This window comes from Perognathus longimembris, chromosome 17 (assembly GCF_023159225.1).
Source record: "Perognathus longimembris pacificus isolate PPM17 chromosome 17, ASM2315922v1, whole genome shotgun sequence".
Classification (NCBI taxonomy): Eukaryota; Metazoa; Chordata; class Mammalia; order Rodentia; family Heteromyidae; genus Perognathus; species Perognathus longimembris.
The window spans coordinates 27,403,450-27,423,556 of record NC_063177.1 but is presented as its reverse complement, the minus strand read 5'-3'; the positions used below and the strand labels follow the sequence as shown (position 1 = coordinate 27,423,556).

The 20,107-nt window shown below is 38.9% G+C and overlaps 2 protein-coding genes across 2 annotated transcripts in view; one reads left to right on the top strand and one right to left on the bottom strand.

Moving 5' to 3' along the window:
• Dhx40 (DEAH-box helicase 40) overlaps positions 1 to 19,493 on the top strand; it is a 41,362-nt gene extending 21,869 nt beyond the window's left edge. Inside the window, exons 11-18 of the mRNA XM_048365780.1 lie at positions 449 to 529; positions 1,307 to 1,464; positions 8,960 to 9,074; positions 9,815 to 9,923; positions 12,582 to 12,676; positions 15,480 to 15,549; positions 16,650 to 16,878; positions 18,206 to 19,493. Of these exons, the coding sequence (XP_048221737.1) occupies positions 449 to 529; positions 1,307 to 1,464; positions 8,960 to 9,074; positions 9,815 to 9,923; positions 12,582 to 12,676; positions 15,480 to 15,549; positions 16,650 to 16,878; positions 18,206 to 18,345 (997 nt within the window). The 3' untranslated portion in view covers positions 18,346 to 19,493. The remainder of the gene's footprint in view (positions 1 to 448; positions 530 to 1,306; positions 1,465 to 8,959; positions 9,075 to 9,814; positions 9,924 to 12,581; positions 12,677 to 15,479; positions 15,550 to 16,649; positions 16,879 to 18,205) is intronic.
• Positions 5,764 to 6,105, bottom strand: LOC125365603 (protein CEBPZOS-like). Its single transcript, XM_048365781.1, has one exon. It carries the CDS (start codon positions 6,095 to 6,097, stop codon positions 5,885 to 5,887), a length of 213 nt encoding a protein of 70 aa, XP_048221738.1. The 5' UTR covers positions 6,098 to 6,105; the 3' UTR covers positions 5,764 to 5,884.
• Positions 19,494 to 20,107: the final 614 nt, after the last annotated feature.

Genomic DNA, 20,107 nt, shown 5'->3' with positions numbered 1-20,107 from the left:
GACTTAATTAACCACCAGAAAACTGGAAGTAAAGTTGTGGTTCAAATGGTACAGCTCCAGCATTAAGCAAAAAAGCTCAGGGACAGTGCCCATGTCCTGAGTTCAAGCCCCAGGACCAATGCATGCATGCACGCACACACACACACGTACAAAAATATAAGACTTGTGCTAAAGAAAGTAAGGTATATTGGTTGTGAAGGCTTGGTAGGATAAGAATAAGAGGAATGGTCAGAGTTTCACCCAGAGGGGATAAAAAGTACATCTTGAATGAAAGAATAAACTGAAAGAAATGTTTTGCTGAATTGATTGTGATCATAAATGTTTTATTTTTAGAAGAGGACTTGAGAAATAGAGAAGTAAATTTTTTAAAACAATCTTCAAATCTGTAAAAATTCTACCATGTTCAAGGAACAACCTTATATATTTCATATCTCATTTAAACACACAGGTTTCCCTATTTGGATCCACCTAATGAGAGACTTATTTTGGAAGCTCTTAAACAACTTTATCAGTGTGATGCTATTGACAGGTAAAAAAAAAAAACATAGATTGTTGATCTCTTTTTAATCAGAGCTCTAAATACCTTCCTTTTCAACAGAAAATTGTCTCAATTTAAACAGATTGTTTTGTTGGAAATTAGAATTTATCCTTAAATGGATTGTTTTGTTGGAAATTAGAATTTGTACTTAGTTTGTCTTCACCACAATTCTGATTTAAATGCTGTCTTGTAAAACCATTTTTTTTAGCTGATGGTGGTATATGCCTCTCATACAATCACATGGGAGATTGACGCAGGAGTATCTTGATTTCAAGATAAGCCAGGGCTGCTTAGTGAGATCCTATCTCAAAACAAAATCTAAACTAAAAGAAAAACAAAATCAACCTCCAAACTCAAGCAATTTTTGTGTAATACTAGTTTTATTAAGCATTTTCTGAATGCTATTTCAGTGTTACACATTATGCTAGGCATATGGTCTTTATTCTCATGATTGTGTGGTGGGAGAAGGTCCTTTATCACTCCTTTATTTCTTCATGGACATCCTTTGTGCTTCATTATATAATATGTTTGTATCTATAATACTACTTTCTTCTGACTCATTTGTTTAACTTTTGGCTGTATCATGGTTTTGACAATAGATAGTTTATATCTTTATGTTCTTGTCAATAATGACAATGTTTAATTTTCTGGGATTGAATTTCTGGAGTTCAATTAAGGAAATTTAATAAATCATATTTGATCTATTCTCATCAGCATTACATTTGTGTTTTTCCAAAGTAGACGTAAGAACTTTTTCTTTCTATTAAGGAGTGGCCATGTGACAAGATTGGGTTTATCTATGGTGGAGTTTCCTCTCCCTCCACATCTGACATGTGCAGTAATCAAGGCTGCTTCTTTTGATTGTGAAGATTTACTACTTCCAATAGCAGCAATGTTGTCTGTGGAAAATGTCTTCATTAGACCTGGTAAGAAGTTTTTTGATAACTTTTTAGAAACTCAAAATTTGACATGCGTAGTGGCTAGCACCTATAATCCTAGATACTCAGGAGGTGATTATCTGTAGCATTGTGCAGGAAAAAAGTGTTCAAGACGTCATTACAACCAGCAAAAATATCTGGGCATGATACTGTGTGCCTGTCACCCCAGTTGCACAGGAACCATAAGTAGGATGATTGTGGTACAGAAAAATTAGCAGAAAGTTCACATTTGTCCCCCATGCCCACATAGTTCCCCTCTATTAAAATTTTTGTATGGCATATTTGTTAACTCTTTATGAGTCAATATTGATACATTATTATTATCTAAGAGGATTGCATCTGTGGATGTTTTCTATATTTAAATTTTTATTTTTGGCAGCACCTGAGTTGGAACATGGGGGCTTAGTGCTTACTAAGTATTATACACTTGATCTGCAAACCTAGCCCTGTTCTACAGGTTTTGACAAAGTGTAGTGACATGTATTCAAAATTAAAGAATCATATAGGAGAGCAGGGCACTGGTGGCTCATGCCTACTAGTTAGGAGGCTGAGATCTGAGGATCATGGTTTGAAGCTAGCCTGGGAAGAAAGTCCGTGACATACCACCAAAAAAGCTGGAAGTAGCCAGGTGCTGGTGGCTCACACCTGTAATTTTTGCTCTACAGGAGGCCAAGATCTGACAATCAGTTTGAAGCTAGTCTGGGCAAAAAAATTCATGACACTCTTATCTCCAATAAACTATTCAGAAAAAACCATAAGCGGAGCTGGGGCTCAAGTGGTAGAGCTCCAGCCTTGAGCACAAAATGGCTCAGAGACAGCACCCAGGCCCAGAGTTCAGGAATATTGGGGAAGGGGTGGGGTGGGGGGGAAGCTGGAAGTGGAGCTGTGGTTCAAGTGGTAGAGTGCTAGCCTTGATTAAAAAAAAAAAAGTTCAAGGACAGCACCTGGGATTGGCATACACACACAAAAGAACATAAAGGATAATTTTACTGCCTTAATCATGCTGTGTTCCATTTATTTATCCCTACAGCCCTTCCTTGCCTATTGACCCTCAATGAACCCACAGTTTTGCCTTTTCCAGATTCATATAGCATGTAAGCCTTTCAGAGTAGTTGCTTTCAGTTAGTATGCATTTAATATTTTTTGTGGATGATAAGCTCAATTCTTTTGATTTTTTTTTTTCTTTTGTGCTGGCACTGGGGCCTGAACATTTGCTGTTCCTGAGAATTTCTTTTTCTCAAGGCTAGCACTCAATAGAGTGCTTGAGCCACAGCTCTACTTTTGACTTTTTTTTTTTTTTGGCCAGTCCTGGGGCTTGGACTCAGGGCCTGAGCACTGTCCCTGGCTTCTTTTTTGCTCAAGGCTAGCACTCTGCCACTTGAGCCACAGCGCCACTTCTGGCCATTTTCTTTTATTTATTTATTTTTTTGGCCAGTCCTGAGGCTTGGACTCAGGGCTAGAGCACTGTCCCTGGCTTATTCTTGCTCAAGGCTAGCACTCTGCCACTTGAGCCACAGCGCCACTTCTGGCCATTTTCTGTATATGTGGTGCTGGGGAATCGAACCCAGGGCCTCATGTATATGAGGCAGGCACTCTTGCCACTAGGCCATATCCCCAGCCCCTACTTTTGACTTTTTGATGGTTAATTGTAGATAAGAGTCTCACAGACTGTTGTACTTGGCTGATTTAAAATCGTGATCATCATATTTCAGCCTCCTAAGATTATTGATGGGAGCCACTGGCACCCCGCTTGTTTCTTTTTTTCTCTTTTTGCTGGCCTTGGAGCTTGAACTCTGGGCCTAGGCACTATCCCTGAGTCTATTTGTGCTCAAGGCTAGTGCTGTACCACTGGAGCCACTTCTGACTTTTATTTTCCCTGTTGTTTTAGTTCATAGAAGATGAGAGTCTTGGGGGCTGGGAATATTACTCAGTGATAGAGTGCCTGCCAGGAGCATGCATGAAGCCCTGTGTTCAATTTCTCAGCACCACATAAACAGAAAAAGCCAGAAGTGGTGCTGTGGCTCAAGTGGTAGAGTGCTAGCCTTGAGCAAAAAAGGAAGTCAGGGACAGTGCTCAGGCCCTGAGTTCAAGCCCCAAGACCAGCAAAAAAAAAAGATGAGCATCTCACAGATTTGTATGCCTGGGCTGGTTTCTAACAGATCTGCTGATTGCAGCCTCCTGAGTAGCTAGGACTTCAGGCACCCAGCTCATTTTCATTTTATACATTCTTTTATGTGTTTATTTTTATTTGCATTTTCCTGATGACTGATAATATTGAACACTTTCATATGCTTATTGACAATTTGTATCTTACTTTGTGACATATCTGTTAAAACATTTTGTCTTTGTCAGAAGTTTAAACAATCTAATTTTATTTTTATTTTTCTTCCAGCTTTAATATGTTCAGTCCCTCTTAGAAAGTTTTCATTTTGTTCATTGTACTTGTCAATTCCTGTGGTCAGTTAATGCTTAGTCAGGGGCACTTCAGCTTCTTAGTCCAAGGATATTTTCACCTTTTATAATGGGCTCTGTGTTGTATGTTTTGGAGACTACTTTCCTAATTGAGGGAGTTTCTGAGTTTGTTCTCTGTTTAGCCAAGTAGCAGAAGGCTTATATGTTTCCTCTGTTTGCTTCTCAGATGACATAACTTTGGGCATGTGTACAATTTTCCAGGATACTAGGCTTTATTTTTTTTTTATTTTTAATTTTAATTAATTAATTTCTTTTTGCCAGTCCTGGGCCCTGGACTCAGGGCCTGAGCACTGTCCCTGGCTTCTTTTTGCTCAAGGTTAGCACTCTGCCACTTGAGCCACAGCACCACTTCTGGCTGTTTTCTATATATATGTGGTGCTGGGGAATCGAACCCAGGGCTTCATGTATATGAGGCAAGCACTCTTGCCACTAGGCCATATTCCCAGCACTACTAGGCTTTATTTAACATTGATCTCTCTGTTAAATTTTTGTCTGGCATGCCTTTGTTGGTATCACTAACCTGTAGCCTTACCACCTTACTGCCTTACCAAATACTAAGTTGGGGATATTGGCAGGGCAAAATATTGCCAATGTTTGATAGCAGTTGTTCTCATTCACCTCTTGGAACAGGAACTATATGGAGCAGGAACGCCACGAGAGGTGAATTGGGGGTCTGTTCTTCGGTGCCCCACCTAGAACCTCCTGATGCAGTAGAAATTTGAATTAATTTGAACTGGTGTTATGACTCCCATCATTGAATCTTCCCCAGCACAAAACCTAGTCAAGTACAATCTTGTGATATTCTGTTTGCAAACAAACAAAATGACACATGTGAAATAGCTCTGATAAGCTGGGAGTAGTGAGAGAAGGTGCACCCACTGGAGACTGCACTGTTAGCTGTGCTGCCCAAATCTTCCCTATAGATTAGGAAGTGGGAAAGAAGGAAGGGGTGCCACTTTCAGGCTGCATTGCATTCCTTCTGGATCACCTCTTCCACATACAGTGCTTTTTTAATTTTTTTAATTTATTTTGGTGCCAGTCCTGAGGCTTGGACTCTGGGCCTGGGCACTGTCCCTGGCTTCTTTTTGCTCAAGGCAAGCACTCTGCCTCTTGAGCCACAATGCCTCTTCCGGCCTTTTCTGTTTATGTGGTGCAGAGGAATTGAACCCAGATCTTCATGCATGCAAGGCAAGCACTCTACCGCTAAGCCATATTCCTAGCCCAACATACAGAGCTTTTGAGGGGAAGAGTCATTCCTCTCACTGTTCTAATAGAATTCCATACATTTGTTGTAAGTCCTTTGATCAGTCTCTAGAGTCTTAGAACAATTGTCTTGATAGTTTGTTTTTTTCTGGTTCAATGCATGTCTTTCTGCCTAACTCTTACATCACCATTTGCGATATAGGTATATAATAAAACCTTTGCACTTTAAAAGGATTTATGTTTTTTTAAAAAAAGTCTCTCCTAAGTCTATTCCCAGGCCTGATTTTTAGAAACAACTACAGAGGGCTGAGGGTTTGGCTTAAGTGGTAGAGCACTTGCCTACCTAGCAAGCTTGAGGCCCAGAATTCAAACACTAGTTTGCCCCATTATACTTCCATAATTCCCTTCCCCCAAAATGTTTTAAACATCTTGCTGGGCATGGTGGCACATATTTTTTTTTATTGGCCATTTTGAAACGTTTATAGATTCAAAAGTATAGATGAGTTAAGGAATACTTAGTAATAAGTAAATTGATAACATTATAGACATATCTTCATGACATTTCCATAGTCCAAAAATAAGATCTCTGAATTAAAGATCTCTGAATTACATTTTGCCTTAAATATTCCAAGCTCTGCTCATGATCACTGTGGGAATTTAGTCTTGCTTGCTACTATGCATTTCTTCTCTAGCAAAGTGATCAACAGCCAATTTCTTAATTTTTGCTATTCATCTACTTTTCTTGATCTTGCTCTCTAATTCCATACATTCCAGACATTTCAAGGGATTTGTAATAGACTTCCAAGATGAAAGGAAATTTCTTGGTCATTGTTTGCCTGAAATTTTGGTTTGTGTTCATCTTATTAAACAAAAAGTATGCTCCAAAAACACCCAAAAGTTCAGCTACTAAAATTCCTCTAAAGATCTTCTTTGCTGTTGGTTCCATGGTGCAAGCTGTCCGGAGGCGCGCACACCGGAGCTGGTGGCACATATTTGTAACTTAGAACTTGGAAAGTTGGAACAGGAGTATTGGGAGCTTTTGAGGCTTGCCTGGGCTGTTATATAGAAAGTTCCATGCCATTTTCTGATACATAGCAAGATCTTGCCTCAAAAGAAAACAAATGGATGTTATCTTCTGTCAGTACTGGCTCTCACTTTTTTTGCTGGTGTTCTACCATTTGTGAAATACTTTTAATTCTAGCTTTTTTTTTCTTAAGGAGAGGGACGGGTTAATTGGAGATAAGAGTTTCTTGGATTTATCATCTCCTCCTCCTCTTCCTCCCCCCATCCCCTCCCCTCCTCTTGGGGCTTGAGCTCAGGACTTCTACCAGTTCATCTAAATACAGTTCTACTTCTGGGTTTTTGGTGGCTAATTGGAGAAAAGAGTGTCATGGACTTTTCTTGCCAAGGCTGGCTTCAAACTGCAATCCTCAAATCTCAGACTCCTGAGGAGCTAGGATTACAGTGTGAGCCACCAGTGCCCATCTACAAAGAGATTTTAAATATTAAACACCTGTGATAACGTATGTCTATAATCCTAGCACTCATGCCTGAATTACTCTCCCTTTTTGCCTCTAGCAGTTTCCTTTACTTGTTAGCCAACAGTTAGATGCTACCTGAAGCCTGATATTGAAGACTTTATGCCTTCATGAACCTCTCTTCCTTCCTTTTCTCTTCCTCCTCCATTTCTCTTCCCCTTCCTTTTCTCCTCTCCTTCCCTGTCTCTTCCCCATTCACTTTCTCTTCTCCTTCCTTTTCTCTTCCCTTTACCTACTCCCCCTCCCCATCAAGAAAACTTCATAAATGAATCCACCAGGTTGCAATCATGTATCAATTTATACCTCTTTCTACCCCTCCCTCCCTCATCCCCCTTCTTTTCCCCTTATGACTGCCTTTTCTTTTCCTCCTCCTCTTCTGTCTTTTCTGTATCCCCATTCTTTGTCTCAAAAGGTTTTTACTATAGACTGTGCACTGGAGGCAGCTCATGTTTATATTCCTAGCTATGCAAGAGGCTTAGATCTGAGAATTGTGGTTCAAAGCAGGGCAAGAAATTCTCTGAGATTCTTATTTGCAATTAAGCACAGGCTGACCTCAAACTCAGTTTTCCCTTCTCAGCAATGGAGTCTCTGGGATTATGGGCATGTATTATTACCACACCTGGCCTGAATGTTGGATTGTTTCCTCCTAATAAATTCACATTGTAGTCTTTTTTTTTCTCTTTTGCTAGTCCTGGGGCTTGAACTCAGGGCCTGGGGACTGTCCCTGAGCTTCTTTTGCTCGAGGCTAGCAGTCTACCACTTGAAGGGTAAAAAATGGAGGAAAAATTGGCCACAGAGATAATTTCTAACATAAAAGACATAGCACAGCACAAAGGAAGTTACCTACTATTACCTACCCTCAGATTCTAGACACTCAATCCATAGGGCTATTTGTTTCAGCAATGTAATATTTTTTTTCTCACTTTTTTTTTCTAATCTTTTTTTGAAGGGGGGGGGGGTAGTCCTGGGGCTTGAGCTTAGTGCCTGGGCACTGTCCCTGAGCGTCTTTTGCTCAAGGCTAGCACTCTACCATTTCAGCCATAGTGTACTTTCAGCATTTTCTATTTATGTGGTACTGAGGAATTGAAGCCAGGGCTTCATGCATGCTAGGCAAGCACTCTGCCACTAAGCCACATTCCCAGCCCCCACATCTTTATAAGTGCTTTTTCCTAGAATTGGGCAATATTGTGACTCTGCTTAATCTCCTTGTAATTGGAATACTGAAGGAATAGGAATATTAGTATGATATATTACCATGTCAGATAGTTTTGAAAATATAAAATTCTGAAAAATTAGGGTAAAAGGCTATATGAGGAACTTGGGATGTCATAGAAAATGTCAGTTCTGAATAGGATCAGGGAAAGTGGTATCAAAATAAGTAACAATCTCAAAAACTTAATTTTAAGCAACAAAACAAACAAAAACTAGATGTATCAAGTACAAAATTTGATTTGATTTATATAAGGCTTGAAATACCCCAGGTATGGTGGCTCATGCCTATAATCCCAGTTGTTTTGGAGGAAGAGATGAGATGCTGTGGTTTGAGGCCAGCCTGGGTAAAAAGTTAGTACCATCTCAACAGAAAAAGGGGGATGTGGTTCATGCCTGTCATCCCAGCTTTAATTTGTATTCTATATGTGCTGAAATAGAGCTGTAATGAAATGAATAAAGTAATTTTTACATCCCATTGATGTAAAATAAAACACTATGGATATGTCATACATAAAAACAGTATTCTTTGATTTAGACTGTTTCTGTGCTGATAAACCTATCATAAGGTCAAATACACATTGTACCCTAGTGAGCATAGCTTATAACATAGTGCATGTAGAGTATCTTGTTTGTCCTAATAAATGCATGGCTAACATGGAAGTCTGGCTGGTGATACTGTATCATGAAGGAATTAATATGTTGGTGCATGTTGGGAAAAGATGACAATTCAAAGTATAGTCACTACTGAATACATATTGCTTTCACACCTTTGTAAAGTCAGAAAATCCTAAGTTGAATTATTATTAGTTGGGGACCAACTATAATTAATATTGGATAGCCTTGAAGATTTTTTAAATGAATATTTGACAAACTGGGAACATTAGGGGGAAGAAAGAACAAAAAAGAAGAAAAGTTGAGATGAAATTTAAGGCCTCTGAAGAAGAGCTTAGGTAGTTCTACCTTATACTCCATAGGGTGGGACAGATTTTGATGAATTTGGGAAAAGCAGGCACAGTGATGTAAAATAGAACTAAATGGCCTCTCTTATTCTCTTTTAGTTGATCCTGAATATCAGAAGGAAGCAGAACAGAGACATCGAGAATTGGCAGCTAAAGCTGGAGGATTTAATGACTTTGCAACTTTAGCTGTTATCTTTGAACAGTGCAAATCAAGGTGAGTGAGGTGATCCTTTGTATTGGTAAGTGTTATGGGGTCTGTAGCTATGTGATTTTTGGCACTGAGGTTCAGTAGGGATGATGCTGAGGTATTAAAACATCAGCATCTCAAGTCAGGTGACTATTAGGTCACATACACACACGCTAGACATATATATGTTAAGCATACATATATCTTAGGCATATATTGGTTCTCTTTGTTCTCCCTTCAAACTCTTCCTGAAAATGGTCTTACAGAATTTTTCTTCTGTATAGGTAAGCTAGTTGAGAAAATGCTTGGATATATTTGCTAATCCATATGTATGTAAAAAGCCTATTCACAGGGGCTGGGGATATAGCCTAGTGGCAAGAGTGCTTGCCTTGTATACATGAAGGCCTGGGTTCGATTCCCCAGCACCACATATACAGAAAATGGCCAGAAGTGGCACTGTGACTCAAGTGGCAGAGTGCTAGCCTTGAGCAAAAAGAAGCCAGGGACAGTGCTCAGGCCCTGAGTCCAAGGCCCAGGAATGGCAAAAAAAAAAAAAAAAAAAAAAAAAGCCTATTCACAAATTATTTTCTTTTTTTTTCTGAATGATTATTGTCAAAGTGATATACAGAGGGGTTTCAGTTTCATATGTAAGGCAGTGGGTACATTTCTTGTACATTTTGTTACCTCCTCCCTCATTCCCCCTCCCCTTCTTCACAAATTATTTTCTTAAAATATGTTTTCAAGATGACAATATGTCTGTTTTATAGTGGAGCTCCGGCTTCATGGTGCCAAAAACATTGGATTCATTGGAGGTGCTTATTTTCTGCATTTCGTGTGGAAGCTCAACTTCGAGAACTAATTCGGAAACTTAAACAGGTGATTACTCTTCTCTTTCTTTTTTTTTCTTTGTAGGCCTATATAGGTCATATTAAGTTTTTACTATACATACTTTCTTCTTGCCATCCTTTCTGGTCTACCCACCTTTCTTTTTCTGTTTGATTCTACATAAAGCCACCTTTCTGACCCTGTGAATAATTCCTAATAGAAATAAAGACAGTTACCTGCACATATTAAAAGTACATAATTTGATGAAGTTTGAAATCTGTATAAACCTATAAAGCATCACTACAGTCAAGATCATAAGCATACTCACCTCCCAAAGTTTGCTCTTTCATAATCCTTTTATCTCACCTCATATACCTTCATGTCTTCCTTATTGAAGCAACCACTAGTTTGCCTTTTGTCATTATATATGGTTCCATTTCCTACTATTTAATGTAAATGGAATGTTATAGAACGTATTTATCTTTAAAAAAAAAAAAGCAAAAACAAACTACTGGAGTTTGAACTCAAGTCTTTGCTTTTGCTAGGTAGACTACCACTTCATCCATGCCCTAGCCTTTTTTGCTTTAGTTACTTTTTTGAATGGGGTCTCATGTTTATGCTTAGGCTGCCTGGACTTTCTGCTCTGCCTATTTACAATTCCTATGTAGGTAAATTGACAGATGTGTCCCATTAGCACCTGGAAAAATTTATCATTTTTGAGTATATAGGAGTCATACAACATTGTTTGATTTTCTGTCTCCAGACACTTTCATTATTCCATGTTGATTATCATTAATGACCATTAATAATACAAATAACCACTGTCTATTTTCTGTCTCTCTTTCATTTTGGTGTCTTGTTTTTAAGATGTAGTCTTTTTATATAACCAGCTGGCCTCAAACTCATGAAACTTATTTCCTCAGCCTCTTCAGTTCTGGGATTACAGATGTTAGCCACCCTAGCTAGCTGTTTCTTTTTTTATTTTTTAAATGTTATTATAAAGGTGTTATTTAGTTTTTATCTGTTACATGTCCTGTGCTTGTTAGGCAAGTGCCCTCCATTCCTTTATGCCTCCAGAACTAGATGTTTAATTTTGAGTGAATGTTTTTCTACTTGCTTTGTCCTTACATCCACTCTCTTTACTTCTGTGGTGTTGGGCATTAATCCCATGCACTATTTTCCATCTCTAGATGTTGGATTTTGTATAATTAAAACAAAAAGGAATTGTTTTGTGGTCTCTACTTGTCACATATTTTTAGGTTGGATAATGCTGGGGAAGTATTCTACTACTGCACTATACTCACAGAACTCTATAGTCCAGTTATAGTATACATGATTTAGTTAATACTTTTATTCTGTGTTGATTTGTGTTTATTTATTTTCTTATGACTTGTATTTTCCTACTTCTATATATGTTTAGTAGTTTCTGAGTGGATGACAAATTTTGTGAATTCTTTTTTTTTTTGCCAGTCCTGGGGCTTGGGCTCAGGGCTTGAGCACTACCCTGGCTTCTTTTTGCTCAAGGCTAGCACTATAACTCTTGAGCCACAGCGCCACTTCCTGCTTTTTCTGTTTATGTGGTGTTGAGGAATTGAACCAAGGGCTTCATGCATACAAGACAAGCATTCTACCACTAAGCCACATTCTCAGCCCAAATTTTGTGAATTCTTTTGTACTAGGTGTTGATTATTTTTTTAAATTATTATATCCACTTGGAAACTATTTGATTCTTTGGGATCTGCTTGCTAGATTTGCTGTACAAGATTAAAGCAGTGCTCATTCTAGAGCACTGTACCACTGGGGCAAGACCCTTCAGAGTACTCTCCCTAAAATTTAAGTATGTTTTAAGGCATTCTAACCTAATTTATAGGAATAGTCATAATTTCTAGTCCTTTCTGAATACTAAGTACTGTGTGTTCTTAGGTTATTTTCTTAGGCTGATAGTTCTTCACATTCCTATGCTAGTCAGTACTCATCTCAACAAATGCTCTGCAGATCTCTGGTAGCCAGGCTTTGAGAACTCTGAAATATTCCTGTATTTTTGTCCATCTTGTCGTTATTTCAGGTAAAAGAGTAAATCCTACCCCTTTTTATGCCACGTTGGCCTGAGCAGAAGTCTTTCGGAATGTAAAGTATTAAAAACAAAATATAAGGTGGGCACCAGTGGCTCACACCTGTAAATCCTAGCTACTCAGGAGTTTGGATCTGAGGATTGAGGTTCAAAGCCAGTCCAGGCAGGAAAGTCCATGAGACTCTTACCTCCAATAGACCACCAGAAAACTGGAAGTGACACTGTGGCTCAAGTGGTAGAGCACTAGCCTCGAGCACAAAGAGGTTCAGGGACAGCACCTAGGCCCTGAGTTCAAGCCCTGCAGCCAACAAAATATGAAAATGAAAGATTAGATTTGGCACCAGTGGCTCACACCTGTAATTCCAACTACTCGGGAGGCTGAGATCTGAGGACCACAGCCTAGGCAAGGAAGTCCAGGAGACTCTTATTTCCAGTTAAACAGCAGAAAGCTAGAAGTGGAGCTGTGGCTCAAGTGTTAGAGTGTCACCTTTGAGTGAAAAAGCTAAGGAATAGTGTCCAGGCCCTAAGTTCAAGCCCCAGTAATGGCATAAAAATTAAATAAAAAAAAATAATTAAATTAAAAATAAGAGTATTTCAAATTGTTCTGTTAGACTCACCACTAAATTTATATTCTTCAGCAAAGTGACTTCCCAAGAGAGACTTTTGAAGGTCCTAAACATGAAGTACTACGAAGATGTCTTTGTGCAGGCTACTTCAAAAACGTTGCTCGAAGGTAAGACTTTGAGAGGTGGATCAGAAATACTACTACATTTTAATATATGAACTATTAAATATTAATTTTAAAAAATTAATATTAATATTAGTATTAAAGGATAAATGTATAGGAAGATATAAAATTTGAAGTTAAAGGTGTGAATTAGAAAAATGTTTCCTATGGAAACAGCTCAGATGTCCTACAGTGAATGAATGAATATGTTGCCAGTACCAGTGGCTTACATCTGTAATCCTAGCTACTTAGGAGGATAAGATATAAGAATCGTCCTTGGAAGCCAGTCCAGGCAGGAAAGTCTGTGTGACTCTTATCTCTACTTACTCAACAACAACAACAAAAAATGGAAGTGGAGCTGTGACTCAAGTGGAAGAGCCTTAGCCTTGAACACAAAAGCTCTCAACAGCATTCTGGCCCAGGACTGGCATCAAAAATACTCCAAAAATGTGTGTGTGTGTAAAATTGTGTATGTATACATATAAATATGTCCAGAAAGATAAGAGCACATACTTCCTCTCATATGTGGACGTTAGACCCAGAATTCAGCCTTCCATGTAAACACACATAGGTGACTGTGCATACATACATCATTTAGTTGACTAAGGTATAGTCTATACAGCAGTGAAACTCTTGAGAAAAACTGTTTCAAATAATTAAGAGACATGACTCTCAGGAAGTTACACCATATAGTGTCAACGGGGGCGGGGGGGAGGTGGATCTAGTAGAAGTGTTCTAGACAAAAAAGGAATTAGGAACTAATGTGGCCACAATACTCAATATACATATGTGAAAAAGGAAGGGGAAACTTGAAAATGGTTCAATTGGGGAGGGATATTAGAGATGGAGGAGAATGATACAAAGGGTGTTTCTGATCCTGATTTACTGGAGACATAAATGGACATATTAAATTATAACCCACTTATAGAACCATTTGGAGATTTAAAAAATCTTTTAAAAAAGATACATGAGATTTTTCTAATTGTTATGTTTTAGAATAGTGAAAAATTACTTTGAACAGAGACGTAGCATATTATAATATAAAAATTGTACTGTAGGGCGGGGAATATGCCTAGTGGTAGAGTGCTTGCCTCACATACATGAAGCCCTGGGCTTGATTCCTCAACACCACAAATATAGAAAAAGCCAGACGTGGCACTGTGGCTCAAGTGGTAGAGTGCTAGCCTTGAGCAAAAAGAAGCCAGGGACAGTGCTCAGGCCCTGAGTTCAAGCCACAGGACTGGCAAAAAAAAAAAAAAACAAAACAAAACTGTATGTAAGCCAGAAGATAGATCATTTTGTTTTTCTAGGTATTACTTGAGAAAACAATGTCTTGACAACACTAATTTATGAGAGTCTTAGTTTTGATCTTTTTCTTTTCTTCTTCTTCTTTTTTTTTTTTTGCTAGTCCTGGCTCTGGCTTCTTTTTGCTCAAGGCTAGCACTCTACCACTTGAGCCACAGCACCACTTCTGGCCTTTTCTGTTTATGTGGTACTGAGGAATCAAACCCAGGGCTTCATGCATGCTAGGCAAGCACTCTACCACTAAGCCACATTTTCAGCCCAGTTTTGATCTTTTAATAAGGTCCCTTTTTTGTGTGTGTGCCAGTCCTGGGGTTTGAACTTAGGATAGTTCTGATAATGAAAGCCTGTGCTCTCAGCTTGTCAACAGTAGTTTCACATCTGTTGTTGGCTCACCTGCAGCTGGGTTTGGCTGCAGGCTCTACTTTGGGGCACACTCTAGGTCATGCCATGATAACACTGGGGCCTTCATCAAAAGAAACAATACTGAGTTCTCTCAGCCTGATCACAGCAAAGCCAGCAAGCCTTTGGTGGCATAGTAATAGCAGAAGCAGCTGTAGTAGCAGTGGTATGGTCCTTGTTCCTATGAAATAAAGCAATTTTGGGGCTGGGAATATGGCCTAGTGGCAAGAGTGCTTGCCTCATATACATGAAGCCCTAGGTCTGATTCCCTAGCCACCACATATATAGGGAAAAAAAAGATTAGAAGTGGTGCTGTGGCTCAAGTGGCAGAGTGCTAGCCTTGAGCAAAAAGAAGCCAAGGACAGTGCTCAGGCCGTGAATTCAAGCCCCAGGACTGGCTAAAAAAAAAGAAGAAGAAGAAGAAGAAGAAGAAGGAAAGAAAAGAAATAAAGCAATTTTTGTAGTATTCTCCAAGCCAAAGAGATGCTAAGCTTTGTTTCAGTGAATTACTGGTGTAGACTTGAAAATGGATTCGTCTAAGTAAGAAGTTCACATTGAAGAAATGGAAAAGTGGCTCTCCTGACCATGTTGTGTTAGCATTAAGATAAAAATTAAAAGAATAAAGTGTTAATGTCATTAGGTCTATCTCTTCTATATCACTGATAGCTTCCTTAATACTGCAGTGAAAGAGTGTATTGCAATTATATAGAAGTTGATTGGGGAGGTATAGAATTTGAGGATGGGCAAGTGCTTTGTGGCATCCTTAGGATGTTATTGTTTATGAGTTACCACTGCTTATTGTACTCTTTTTTTTTTCTGTCAGTCCTGGGGCTTGAACTCAGGGCCTGGGCACTGTCCCTGAGCTTCTTTTGCTCAAGGCTAGCACCCTACCACTTGAGCCATAGCACCACTTCTGGCTTTTTCTGTTTGTATGGTACTGAAAAATTGAACCCAGGGCTTCATGCATGCTAGGTGAGCGCTCTACCACTAAGCCACATTCCTAGTCCTTATTGTACTCCTTGTAGTAGAACATACTTTAAATTGTTCATTGTTTGACTTAATGTTCTACTTTATTGCTTTATTGTTTTGATTTTTCTGTTTATAGATCAATTGGAAGAACATTTTGTACAATGGATGGGCGAGGAAGCCCAGTTCATATTCATCCTTCCTCAGCAGTAAGTACATTATTTTTAATAAAGGGTAGACATTTATAAAAAGTATAGAAGTAAATAGTAATGTATAAATGAATTTACTTTTCACTTTGTGTTAGGTTATTAAAGTAGGTAGCCAATAAAGGAGAATGCCACGCGGTATTTGGGCAAGAAAGTTTATTACTGGGGGCTGGGAATATGGCCTAGTGGCAAGAGTGCTTGCCTCATATACATGAGGCCCTGGGTTTGATTCCTCAGCACCACATATACAGAAAATGGCCAGAAGTGGCGCTGTAGCTCAAGTGGCCGAGTGCTAGCCTTGAGCAAAACAGAAGCCAGGGACAGTGCTCAGGCCTTGAGTTCACGGCCTAGGACTGGCCAAAATAAATAAATAAATAAAAAATAAATAGGACTGTAAGTAAAATAAAATAACAAAGTAAAGCAAAAGTAACATAAGTAAAACAAAGGTGTGCTTTAAAAAAAAAAAAAAGAAAGAAAGTTTATTACTGAACTGCTAGCCTGTGGCCAAGGTGATGCACGGTAGAGAGAAGGGGCAATCCCTATTCCCCCCTGCTCTATGTAGGGCAGGGGCAGGGGTGTGTGGCCAGGTGGATTCGGATGTGACCTCAGGGAAGGGGAAAGTAACTGTCTCCAGGTCTGCTGGTTATCCAGGTAACTTGGTGGAGACTTAACCAGGTGGGAGGCATCTGCTTGGAGCCCTCTGGGGGCAGACCTTACACTTTGAGGTTGTTTTCATCTTCTTTTTTGTGCTGATATTGGAGCATTAACTTAGGGTCTCAAGCTCAGCTTTCCACTCATGGCTGGTACTCTACCACTTGAGCCACATCTCTACTTCTGGTGTTTTGGTGGTCAATTGGAGTTCATGGATTTTCCTGTTAGGCTGGCTTTGAGTCACAATCTCAGCTTCCTGGGTAACTGGGATTACAGGCATGAGCCACCAATACCCAGCTTCATATACCTCATATATTATATATATCATACTTACAGCTGTAAGGGTATTGGTTGATCCATCCCTCTGGATTGTTAGGAGCATTTGAGCTATTTGATTGGCCTAATGTGTAATAGGGTTAAATGACCATCTTTAAATGAATTCCTTTGTATAGCTTCATGAACAGGAAACCAAACTTGAATGGATAATTTTTCATGAAGTATTAGTTACCACCAAAGTCTACGCAAGAATTGTGTGTCCAATCCGTTATGAATGGGTAAGAGATTTGTTGCCCAAACTGCATGAATTGAATGCACATGATTTGAGCAGTGTGGCTCGACGTGAAGTTAGAGAAGATGCAAGAAGAAGATGGACCAATAAGGAAAATGTGAAGCAGCTTAAGGGTGAGTCATTTATTCTACTCTTAACTATTAAGTCATACTATTTCCCAGTATTATTCCCATACTATTTTTATTTTGTTTGTAAACTTTTTTTTTGGCCAGTCCTGGGGCTTGGACTCAGGGCCTGAGCACTGTCCCTGGCTTCTTTTTTGCTCAAGGCCAGCACTCTGCCACTTGAGCCACAGCGCCACTTCTGGCTGGTTTTTTTTTCTTTTTTTTTTTTCTGTATATGTGGTGCTGGGGAATTGAACCCAGGGCCTCATGTATACGAGGCAAGCACTCTTGCCACTAGGCCATATCCCCAGCCCTTGTTTGTAAACTTTTGTGAATTATTACTTCAGAATTTTATTTTTTCAAAAAATTTAGGTCCTTAGAAAAGCAGCATAAGGCCAGACACCAGTGGCTCATGACTGTAATTTTAGCTACTCAGGAGGGTGAGATCTGAGGATTGCAGTTTGAAGCCAGCATGGGCAGAAAAGTCCCCGTGAGACTCTTATCTCTAACCATTTAGGGACAGTGCTCTGAGTTCAAGCCTCACAACCAACAAATTAAGAAAAGAGGAAAGACAAGCAACATAAGTAGTCATAGTGAAATAGGGAAGAAAATTTAATTATCAGTTCATATACACCAAAAGCTTTGAGGCTAAATGGATGGATCATATTATATCCTTATTTTAACATCACTGGGAAATAGAATTGTGAAGTTTTTTACCCAAGAGATCATAGGAAGGGGTTGGGGATGTAGCTTAGTGGTAGGTAGAGTGCTTGCCTAGCATGCATGAAGCACTAGGTTTGATTCCTCAGGACCACGTATTCAGAAAAAGCCAGAAGTGGTGCTGTGGCTCAAGGGGTAGAGTGCTAGCCTTGAGCAAAAAAGAAGCTCAGGGACAGTGCTCAGGCCCCTAGTCCAAGCTCCAGCACTGGCAAAAAATAAAAATAAGTATCTTCAAAAAAAAAAAAAAGAAATCATAGAAAGGTCTTTAGAAATGACACCCACTTAGTATTTTGTTGTGGTATTGTATCATTGTCCTGCATGCTTGAGTTAGGGGAAGTTGTGCTGACTTCCTCTCTGTGTGCTTTTTTGTTGTGGTAGTGGGTGTTTGGTGGCTCAGATTTAGGGTCTCATGCATGCTAAAGCACACACTATCACTGAGGTACATCTTCCTGTACAGGTTCTTACTTTCTAAGCATAAATACGTTATTTCTTTTGATAAAGCAGAACTTAATTTCTTCTTAATTCTTTACTTAGCATTGAAAAATCAGGACATTTCTTTCTCTAGTACTGAAATTCAAAACTAAAGTTTTACTGAATTAATTTGTAATGTTTTCAGATGGAATATCAAAAGAAGTTCTAAAGAAAATGCAAAGAAGAAATGATGACAAATCCATATCAGATGCACGGGCTCGTTTCCTTGAGAGAAAGCAGCAGAGGACCCAAGACCATGGCGACACATTGAAGGAAACAGGCTAAGCAGTAAACCCTCCAATTCAGGAAGTAGGAAAAGCAGCCAGGAAGTGTGCTTCTATTTTGCCAGTTATTTCAGACATTACTGCCAAGAGGAAGTGGTCAGCAACTATTTCTAGCCTGTGAGCTAAAAGCAAATCAAAGCTCATCAGTCCCCACAAATGGAATTTTGAAGGAAAAGATTGGGTTGCATAGTCATAGGCAATGATACCTGAAACCAATGAAAGACAATACTTGTAATATTTTCCTTGCTTCATTTTCGCTGGCCTTAACTGGTATTAAACGCTGTCATTGAGATATTTTCAAAGAACATTGAATTGTATTTAATCAGCGTGTATTCCATTTGCATTGAAGCATTAAAAATTATTTTCCTTAAATCTCTTTAAGGCCTTCTTGTTGCTATTAGAATAGTGTTATTCAGGTACGTGACCATTTTCTTCAGAAGGCTGAATTTACATTAAGAGGTTTTTACTCAGCAATACATAGATGTCTAACCGTTTAATTGCTACAGAGCTTTATAGATATAGAGAAGATTCAGTTAGTAAGTAAAAATTTGCCTATGACAGGATTCTTTCTTGAATTAATACTAATCCTTAAATTGATTTTTTTCTGGGATTATACAAATTCCTTTTTATATAAAAAATATATTGTTTAAAACAGTAGCTATAGCCATTAACCAAAGGACAGATGATATATAAATATATATATAAAGTCTTTTTTAGCTGTTCCTACATACTTGCATCAGCACTATGTATGTAGGTGTGACAGTGCTTTCAAGTAGCCCCTTCACTTGGCCTACTCTTTTGCCTCCAGCTGCTTGGGTAGGACCATTTAAATATCTGTTACACTGATCTTAAGATGGGATTTTCAAAGCAGCCAACACTACTTTACCAGTGTTTCAAATTGGAACCTTGAGGCTAGTTAGTATTACACTCAGGCCACACACTCAGCACTTGCCTACTCTTGTTTACTGCCTTGTATTCTAGTTATCTGTGTATATGTCTGTCTCCCTCACTAGATTATACGCTCCTTGTGGGCAGGAACTGTGTCTTTTTCGTCTATGTATCTTTCATGGCACCTGGCATAGTGCTTTTGCACATAGTAGTCACTCAGTGTTTGTTAAATAAAGCTATTAGTGTCATTAAAACTCGAAAGACAGTATAATGTGTGTTTTTAGATATTTGGGAGTGGGGTTAAAACCTGAGACTAAACTTTATAGTTAACTAGCCATTCTAGTATTTCCCTTTGGCATCTACACGGTTTTATGTTCAGTATCAGAAACTTGAAACCTTTCTTGAAAAGTCACATGAGGACCCAAATCCATGTGCTTTTCTTGGTTAGGTGAGTGGTTATGGTTTCTGTCTTTGCAGCATTGTTAATTTACTTAGGGTTCTAGACACTTTCAGCACATTGATCACTTAGTCTTGTCAATTTCTCTACTGAGGTGTTTGTTATCAGTGTGTATCTGATCAGTATCAGATAGAGTACTTGTAATAGGCTTGTGGGTTCTTGCACTGAAAGCTCTTTTCAGTAAATATTTAGCACACAGTCCATATAGTCAAGTACCTTCACTTGTCCCAATAATATCTTCTGTGGCATTTTTCTTAAGGATTCAGTCCATAGTCAGATGTTAACATTTAGTCTGTTTTGCTTTACATCCCACTGCCTGCTCTGTTTTTAATCTGGAAATGTCGTCGGTTTTCCTTAGTTTTGTTGCATTGACTTTTAAGAAATGGCACTTGCTATTTTCATAGAATAAGGTAGTTTT